Consider the following 10,000-nt stretch of genomic DNA (forward strand, 5'->3'; position numbering starts at 1 on the left):
TGCTCAACACCTTTTGCCATCCTGGAGCCCACTAGAGCCCCATGGCCTGTCAGGACTGCTGATTATTGAGAAGGATAGCTTTAATCAAACATAATTGCAGTTAATTTTTCTCTCCTGCTCTCTGTTGCCAGCATCTAATGCCACGGACTCCTTGATATTCCATTAAATTACAATTAAACAGCCTCCTTTGTCTCTGATTGTCCTGAACACCACCACAAAGTTCTGTAGCATTTAAAGGAGAGCTGTTTGGACCTAATTGCCTGCTAGCTCACAAAGGGCCAATTTACACAATACCCATGTAGAATTTAAACAGTTCATAATGTAATGGATATTACACAGGAGCCTAACACTACAATTAAAATGATTTTCATCAGATAGAGAAGCTTCGGTTAATCAGCTTCATAAAAGTAAATATAAATGAACTAATTCATAGCTTAAACACACAGAGATGGAGCCGACTTTGAAATTAGTTACTGTGGTGGGGGCTCTGTTCACCCCTCATCCTGGGATCCCCACGTTGGGCTCTGGTGAAAACAGTGGGTCCGATTACTTCTAGTCTCTCTGGAAGCAGCTTTGTCCCTCTGCTGCCCAGTGCTCACGTTAACATTGGAGTTGTTTGTTGGGTCTCTGATACAACATCATCAAAGCAAAACTCTGAGCACTCCTCATTGGGCGCCATGGGCCACACCCTTCCACAGTGGGAGGAGATAGGTACTCTATCAGGAGAGGATTTCCACCTTAAACTGTTGGGTTACTGTGCCAGTCCTGCTGTCCTTCCGGGCAAGGGCTTTGCTGTGTTCTCATGTGCCCAGCCCATCATGATGGGCATCTCAGGCATTAGAAGAGTGAGTGAGCCAGACTTTTCAAGAATGAGAGCAGCAGCACAGCATCTTCCCTCATCTGTGAACACGGAGGGACGTCTATTTCTACAGGGATGGCATCTTACGTTCTGCCTGAGAACTTCCTGGAATTTTTCATGATGTTTCCAAATGAAATATTCCTGGGGATAGCTTGGCACAGAGCAGTTTGTTTTTAGCCACTGTCTTCCCCTCTGCCTGTAAGAAACAAGTAAATAAAGCCCATATTTCAAGCTTGATTTACTCTGGTACCCATTGTGAAAGATGATGAGTCTTTAGGGAAATAAAGACGGGGTCAGGGAATTAGTGCACATAACGGTCATTTTGACGTTGGGCCAGCAGATGCCAGGGAAAACACACTGTACACAATTAAGCATAATGTACTAATGACAGGTTAGAATTTTATCGCCTCTTTGCGATCGAGCAGCAAATCCACGTTTAGCAATAATAAAGAGTTTATTGGTGCTAAAGCCAAAGATTTTCTGACATAGGGAGGATTTTTCCTTTCATAACAGGAGTATTAAAACCTTTGTGTACCAGACTCTGGAACTGAGATATGTAAAGTGGTTGTCAGATTTTACTTAGGAAACAGCCAATTAAAGGGTAATTGAGTAAAGGATGTGGGAATTACCATTGGGCTTCATGCGTGGGCGTTCAGTTTCTCACCCCTTTCCCAAACACTGCCACAGCACACCTCATGGAGTGCAGCCACTCCCACGCAGCAGTGCGCAGTGTCGGCAGGCTTGTCTTGGCTGGGCTCCGTTTCCCACCTATGAATCCTTAATTGCATCCTGGAATTTAACAGAAGCAAAACCAGGGTTAAAATAAGCACTTCTTGTGTTCAGAGGTTTTCCTCTGGCCTGGTGAGGTAGTGCTGGCTCGTGGTGTACTTTGTGTCACTGGAGCCTGGGAGCTTGGTAAGGATCCTGTTCTGCACAGGGGTTGTTCCCAGTAGGTCTTACTCATGTACCCACGACCACTGCTGTTACACACTCTGCATAGAAACAGAGCTGTGATTGCCACCAGCCAGAGGGAGAACAAGCATGAGCATGAGTGTATGATGTCTGAGCCCACTCCTGCTCCTGGCTGCCCCCTGCAGTGCTCAGCGTGTTTGTGGTGTATCCAGCACCCAGTTTTGCTCTTGTAAACTGATGATAGTTAAACTCCAGAATGCCCCCCAAAGATGCTTAAGATATATTTAAAATCCACTCCACTGTCTCAGAAGTAAGAGAGCCAAGCTGGCTAAACAGACATCAAGGAATTTAGAGCAACCTCCTCAGGAAGGGGAGAAATCTTTCATTTTACAAAAAAGGCCCGGCTCCGTGCAGGTACCTTTGCGGATCAGTGGCTTCTCGGCCGGCGCCTGCTCAGAAGATTAGCCGGGTGGTAATGTGGGGCATAATTGCACCGTGTGGCTGTCCCTGAAGTGAAAACCTAATTGCCTGACAGGACGGTAACTTCGTGGCGCCCTCACCTTGTTAGGCCCTTTCTGATGCAGTTCAAATGCAGTGTGGCCGCAGGTGCGCCTAATTTACCTCGCTGCAGAACGTGTGGAGTTTAATTGCACAGTGGTTGTTAGGAAAAATTGGTGGGTGGAATATCAAGTGACTTGCTGTAGCTGATGGCAGATGGTGTTAAGAGGCATTGTGAGCTAAGTGTATAGGTGAGGTGAGTTAATAAAAGATGTAAATTCTGGTCCAGAGTAGCAAGGACTCATGGTATGTAAGAAAATTTAATTGAATGGCCACCATTCTTAGTCTCATCAAAGGGATTCTTTCGGCAGTCCTTGGGTTCTCCAGGATGTGTTGGGAAGAGAAAAGAGTCTTAGCCTGTGGAGTCTTTTATTTTCTTATATTGTAATCACTAACGAAGAACCCTGAACATGAAAGACCAAATTTAAGGGAATTTTATGAAGTACCATAAAACATCAATCAACTTCTAAATAAGACAGGTGACATTCATTCGGGGAGAAAACAGAGTAGGTATTTTCTGCAGCTTCTCAGCACGGGCACCGCAGAGAGGTGCTAGCAGGAAATCCACCTCTGCTCACTCTGCGGATAGAGGTGGAGATGATGCAGGGAGAAGATCCACAAGCGGTGCCTCACATCCAGGTCGGCCACTGCTCACCTGTGCATACTAAGACAGCAGCACATCTGTTTGTCACTGTGCAGAGACAGGGAAGACGGGATGATTATATTTTCGTCAGAGCCTTGAGACCTGCTGTCGGGGACTCCTGACTCTTTCTGCTGCATCCCAGGCCAGATCTCAGGGGAAGTGAAGCTTGTTTCTGTGCTTGCTCTCTTCATTCCCACCAGGGCTCGGCCTGTTGCTCCTGGGCTCAGCTGAGCCAGACGTTTTGTGCAGTACCAAAACCCACCAGCGAGTCCCTTAAAAACACATAAGAGACCATCCTTAGAAATAAATCATGGTAGCTCCGAACCCCATTCCTTTCTGGAAGGTTAGGCCTATTGGAACCATTTTTCTTTTTTCTTTTTTTAATTAAATTTATTCTTGGACTATTTTATACCTGTATATACTTGACTCTGTTTGCACTCACACTCAACTGTAACTTTAAAACTTTGTCTTTGAGAGTGTATTTTCTTTGGCAAGATAAACTCTGGAAACTATGGTTACCAGATAGACATAGCACATTCAATAGAATTTCAACTTTGATTTTTTTTTTTTTTTTTGGGAGGCACTCAGGGCTATGAGTTTTCCTCCTAGTACTGCTTTCATCGCATCCCATAAATTTGGATATGTTGTGCCTTCATTTTCATTAAATTCTAAAAAGTCTCATAAATTCACTTTAGGATACTTTTATGCTAAAAGTCAGTGGTTACTTATCAAAAAAATCCTTTACTGCATTCTGCATCTTTATTGTCTGATGCTGGTGTTTCAGTCTGGGGCAGGTGTCTCCCGACAAACTAATAGTTCTGCAAAGATCCTTGCAAGAAGAGGTCCCTTGGAAAGACATAGTTGTTATTATAAACTTTGGGACTCTGCTGTGTCATACAGCTGTGCTCAGTTGCCACTCACAGTGAGACCAGGAGCATCCCTGGCTAGCCCTGCGCCTGCGCTCAGCAGTCCCGCTACACGGCGGCCAGTACAGCTGTGGAGTTATTCCTTGCACCTTTCTTTGTTGTTGATGTTGTCTTCTGTGGGCTAACACTAACTATCCATTCTTTGTGTTTTTGTAGATTCTTTCTAAAGTTCTTCCTCAAGTGCAATCAGAACTGCTTGAAGAATGCGGGCAACCCTCGGGACATGCGAAGGTTCCAGGTACGCATCCCTTCAAGGTGCCAGCCCGACCCGTCTGTCATGCCAGATTTTCAGAGTTCTCAATTTTTCAGAAAACTCTTCAGTTCCCCAAGGCTAGCAACACACTGAACTTGATTCTTTTGGATAAAAATAAGCAGATGATGGCTGCAGAGATGGCTCAGTGGTTAAGAATAATTACTGCTCTTGCAGAGGACCCGGGTTCAGTTCTCAACACACACTGACACTCACAACCACCTATAACTCCAGTTCTAGGGCTGACACCTCTTCTGTCCTCCAAGGGCATCTGTACTCATGTAGTATACTAGACTTGGGCACATACATGTACACATAGAATTACATAAATAATTTAGAAACAGACAAATAAAACATGTTTTAAAATGCATTTTAAATGATCTAGTGTTTTCAGTATGCCAGATACATGAGTCTGTGCAGGGACAGAAGAGCTGAGAGGACCATGTTTCCCATAGCCACCTGACATCAGCTCTGAAAATTTGGCCAGGCCACAGATGAAGATGCACATTTTTGGGATGAAATGGCTGGTTGATTGATTGTCCCTGTGTATGTGAGTGGGAAGAGGACCGTGATGCAAACTCTCCAGTACACTCGGTGTCTAGAGCCTCCTCATAAAAGGTCTGGGCCCGCTTAGCACAGGCCTCTGCACATTCCCGGAGCCTCCAAGGTCCCCAGGTGTCTGGGTCCCTCCATTCAGAGGTCAGCTACTGCCAGTCTGCTCTGGATCTAGGCTAGTACATGTACCTCTGCACTGAGGATTTGGTAAGGAGAGGGGCATTTGCTGGCCTCAAGCACCAGCTAGGACAGCATCCATATTTTTCTTCTCTCTGAATGATCAGAAGACTCTGTCAGGGTCAGGGGCCCTCTCTGTATGAGATAGGCTGTTTTGCTGATTTTCATTGTAAAATTAGAAGAACCATGTACAGAATGAAAATGAGTCCTCGACTAGCTACATTACTGAGGAAGTCTTATCTGTGATGTCAAGTAGCTCACAGTGTTTGTAGGGCTCTGTGTATAATTCAGGCCTCCAGAGAAGTATGTGACGTCCATCTTCTGCCTTCAAGGCTCTTTAGGGAGGCAGGTCTTTAGATCACCCATACTGGCTTTCATGGCTGGGGATAGCATCTGTTGTAAACTACTGGGACAGATTACCCCCATCCCCTTAAAAAAAAAAAAGCCCAGGAGATCACAAGGCATGGGCATGGTCTACCTAGGCAGAGGAGGTGACGCCAGCCTGAGCAGCAGGGTTCTGTTTGTCTCACAATGTTGGAACACAGCACCCATCGCTGTGCGTTGTGAGACCATCGTGACTCTGGTCACTTTAACCTTCCCTGCTTCTCAAAAGGTTTACCAGGACTTCTGGCACATCATGGCTTACTTGATACTTGGGATGGTGCCGCCCGCAGTCCTTGTATCTTTCTCTGGGCACACTGCAGGGTTGTCTGTACTTGACAATGCAGTGTGTCTATTTTTTCTGTTTCCCCTAGTGACTGTTTTCTATATAGATGACAGAGCAGAGACAGCATTTTAAAACCTTTTTGTTTTTGCCTTTTCCTATTTTTTTAAAAAATATATCCTGGTCATGTCTGTGTCTCGATAATGTCAGGTCTCTGTACCACACTCAGGAAGTTCTCTTAACACTCAGGGTAGGGTCTACAAGTGGACCCCAGGGAGATTCTTGGCAAAAAGAGCAGCCCCTGGATTCCCTAGGCAGAGATTACTGGGCCATAGGTGATACCATAGTAGTGCCCGGGCACCTAAAGCAATGCCAGATCTTCAGCACAGAGGATGGTTAACCCTAAACTAGAGTGGGCATTGTGGCTGTACTGACCATGTTTTCCATTCAGACAGTTTCTTAGACCTTGTTATAAAGGCAGGCAGAAGACAGAAAGAAATCAGGGACAGTGCCACTGGTAGCTGAGGGTGTGTATATCATGTGTATATGATGGCCCCTGCACCATGATCTTATGGGGTTTGAGGTTTTAAAAAACTGTTTTACACACATATGCTTATGTAAGCTTGTAGCTTTGAATTCTCTATTACACATAACATACTTTTAATTTGTTTACTTGTTTGTGTATGTGTGTGTTTCTTTGAGATAGAGTCTGGCTGTGTAGCCCATGCTATCCCTGAACTTACTGTTTTCCTGTTTTAGCCTTCTATGTGCTAGGATTATAGGTGTATACCACGATGCCTGGCTAAACTATTTATTTGTCTTTCATTAGTTAAAAAAATCAATTTACATTATTTGTTTTGTTAATAGGCCTTTTCTTAGTGCCATGTCAGGCTTATAAAAGGGCCTTGCAGTGGTTTTGAGAGCCCCTGATACCCTGGATCTCTCACCTGTCATAAGCATACTTGGTGCAATGTATTCTTATATTTGAAGGCCACCTGCCGATGGCTACTACTCACTGAGGCTTTCTGTAGCCTTGGTAACATTGGCCTGTCACCTTCAATTTATCTGGCAGTCTCCACCCCTCCCCCACCCAGTGCTCTCAGGAGGAGCTGGCCCCAGGACCTGGCCAGGTGGTGCTCTAGGAGCACTGGAGCATCTTTTATGTCAAGTCCAGGCTCAAGTTCCACCTTAAATAAGAGCTCAGCTCTTTGCTTTTCCAGGTCCTGTGACCCAGCCTTGTTAGAGACATGGCAGCCAGGCCACCTTTTGCTGTCGCCTGGGTCTGCTGAAGTGTGCCATTTCTGAGATGCTTGCTGTGCGCTTACTGGGAAGAAAGCAGTTGGCACCAGCAAGGTGGTTTTCCTGTGTGGTGGCTTCATTTTCTTTTCCCATGAGGCAGCCAATAAGCCTGCCCTCCCTCCCTTAGGCACGCTCTGAGCCTCTCGTGGGCCTTTGCCACCCTTCCTTATGAGCCTGAGAAAGGATCTTTTTCCTGCCTTGAAAAACATGTCCACAATTCAATTTTTTTTCAGGCACAAAGAATTTCCTTCTCAGATATTAAGCATAATTGTACAGTTGACCCAGGGATCATCTGCTGATAGAATAGCTGTGAGAACCCTAATTTTATGATACTTTTGGGGGGGGGGACACAACTGAATCCTCCCTCATGTCTTCAAGAGAGGTTAGTCTCAAGTGAACTAATTTAAATTAGATAAACTATATAATCAATATGTGAGCAGATCAATCAAAACAGAGGTTTTCAAATGAGTGGCTAGAGGGGTATTTCGGAAGCTAATGGCTAGAAGAATATTTCTCTGAATTGAATCCACTTGTTAGCATAATAAGAGATTAAACCCTAATTAGTAGAGCAGGGCTTTTTTTTTTTCTTAAAAGAAGCAATCTTGAGTCAAAACAAAACAAAACAAACCACCCCTATTAGCCAAAAAAAAAACAAAAACAAAAAAAAAAACAAAAAACCAAAGCAAACAACAGCAGCAACAACAACAACAAAAACCCAGAGCTGTGAAAGCACTTTAGTCAGTGGAGAGTTTCCAGAATATATGAGGTCTCCTCAGTGCAGCCTCTGAGCTGGCTTTTATCTCGCTCACACGGCAGCGGTGCCCACCCTAGCTTTCCTGTGCCAACTCCATTTTCAAATCCACTTCGTTTTCACAGGTCGTTGTATCGACAACAGTCAACGTGGACGGCCACGTGCTGGCCGTGTCTGACAACATGTTTGTGCACAACAATTCCAAACACGGGAGGCGGGCCCGCCGCCTAGACCCGTCAGAAGGTACGGCCCCTTCTTATCTGGAAAATGGTAGGCACATGCTTCATGTATTTTTTTTTTTTAATTTGCAATGCTTCTTTTTTCCTTTGTACCATCCTTTATGTTCATTCCCATGGAGTTACTCTCACCGCCTCAGCCCCCTGGGGCAGAGCTAGCTTCCCTTAGGTGGAGAGGGGCCGGGCCTTGCCAGTTTCTTCCTCCTCCCTTCCTGTCTGCTTGGTCCTCACACCCATCTCACCTGCCCTGGACTTCATGTTATTGCTTTGTTTCTTGGCTTTCTTTTGCTCACACTTTCCATTGGTTTGGTTTCATTTGCCTTGTTACAAGCTCCCATCCGGAACCTCACCCCAAACTCTCTGTGCATGCCTCCATGGCTGGTTACTTCCTGTCCCAGCTAGCCCAGAGGGGGATTGTGTGAACCATTTCCTATCCTTGGTGGGAGTCCCTGCACACATGTGTGTGCTTGTGTGCACACTCATGTGATAGACTGGGGATGGAGAGGGTGAAAGAAAAAAGTCAACGAGTCTTTTAAAAAGCATCTCCACGTGATTGACTTTTTGTTTTCCTTGTTAAGAGAGAACTTGAGCGAGATAAGTAGACAGAATTGAGAAACGCTCGGGTGTAAGACCCCAGAAGCGCCTTCTTCCTGCTTGCTCAGAACTCATCCTGTGCAAGAGCCACTTCCTCTGTCAAACATCTTAGTAATCATGAGACCCTGATCAGGATGAATGACTGAGGAGGCAGTGTGAGGGTTTCTATTAAGTGACATGCAAACAAAACAACAGGATTAAATCCTTCAGAGCAAAGATCCTGTAAAACTAAATGGTTTGGAGACAGATCCTCCAGCCTAAGGTGACGAATTCAAGAGCTGCACATGAGGGAGACAGAAGCAGGGAAAGGAAGGGGGCGTGCACGGGCTATTCCAGTGAAGGATGCGGCAGACACAAAGAGTGGGAGACAATTTATGAATCTACTGTGGTCCACAAAAATAAACTAATTTGTTTTTCTACATTAATGACTAAGGTATAGGAACAAAAATATAATAATTAAAGGTCGTCTTGAGCACCAGAGTCATTAGAGTCTGTGACGTATTGTTTATCTCCTTCCTATGCACTGAGGTAGGTGTGTGTTTTGCTTAGCAACCGTCACTAATGAGGTTCACAATTAAGAAGGTTGAATCCCTGGTCCTCAGTTCCTTGCTTCCCCAGAGAGCCTGAGCTTGCAATGTGATAGGCTCAAGGAAGCCTCCTCAGCCCTCTGGTGTTAGGTTGTAGTCTAAGACCAAAAACCAGCCTCCTCTAATGAGCTATTATGATCTGAGCAAAGTACAAGTATTTATTTTTGTAAGTAGCATGAAAAAGCATTTGACTGTAAGCAGAAAATGTAGCATTTAGAAAAATAAAGGCCACCAGTGGCTCCCTCACAGAGAGAGCCTGTCTCCTCACGAACGGTTTGCAGAAGCAATGCTGTTCAGGCCTCTTTTATGTCTGTTTCTCAGGGTTTTATTAAGACTGAAACTGAGGTCACTTTCTTGCCAGTGTTTGCAAGAGCTGACCCATCCCAAAGAGCAGTTACGGGTGCTAAAATGCAAATAGATGACTCAGAGAAACAGCCAACACAGGTCTCCAAAGAAGGTCACCCCTCTTCAGCTGTAGGATTGTTTCATCTTGTTTTATTTTATTGCAATCAATGGCTAGTTCTCAAGTGTCCCGCGAAAGACCACTAGTTTTCCACTCTTGATTTCGTCACTTCCTGAGAGAGCTGACACTTCAGAAGTTCATTTTAAGATCTGGCCATTTGGTTCTGTGATCCCATTGACTGTCTGGTGCCCAATTTAGCCTGTGCTATAGTAGCAGGGTGCTGGCTTTGAATCAACCCTGTGTTTGTTAAGGAGAAAGCACCCCCCACAAAGCCCGGATCCCTGTTCCTGTGCAGCCTCTCCCGGCTAACGCCTCATTATCCAATCATCTAATATTCACCAGCAGTGTGTACACACTTGCTGATGGTTTCCCAGTTAACTAATTCCCCCTGCTGCTGCATGGATGTCTGCCACGGCGTCCTTTGAGCTCACAAAAAGCAAGGCAGATTATTTACAGTATTGAACACAAGTGAGGGGAAACAGCCATTCCACCTTCCAGCACAACACTGGAGAACTCTGGCTTTCAT

General features: G+C 45.1%; 1 protein-coding gene across 1 annotated transcript in view; it reads left to right on the forward strand.

Annotated features, from left to right (window-relative positions):
• The window catches only part of Ebf3 (EBF transcription factor 3), a 115,162-nt gene that overhangs the window by 73,097 nt on the left and 32,065 nt on the right, over nt 1–10,000 (forward strand). The window contains exons 6-7 of the mRNA XM_052174232.1: nt 4,055–4,136; nt 7,720–7,837. Coding sequence (XP_052030192.1) covers nt 4,055–4,136; nt 7,720–7,837 — 200 coding nt within the window. The remainder of the gene's footprint in view (nt 1–4,054; nt 4,137–7,719; nt 7,838–10,000) is intronic.

The sequence above is a fragment of the Apodemus sylvaticus genome, chromosome 1 (genome assembly GCF_947179515.1).
Source record: "Apodemus sylvaticus chromosome 1, mApoSyl1.1, whole genome shotgun sequence".
Taxonomy (NCBI): domain Eukaryota; kingdom Metazoa; phylum Chordata; class Mammalia; order Rodentia; family Muridae; genus Apodemus; species Apodemus sylvaticus.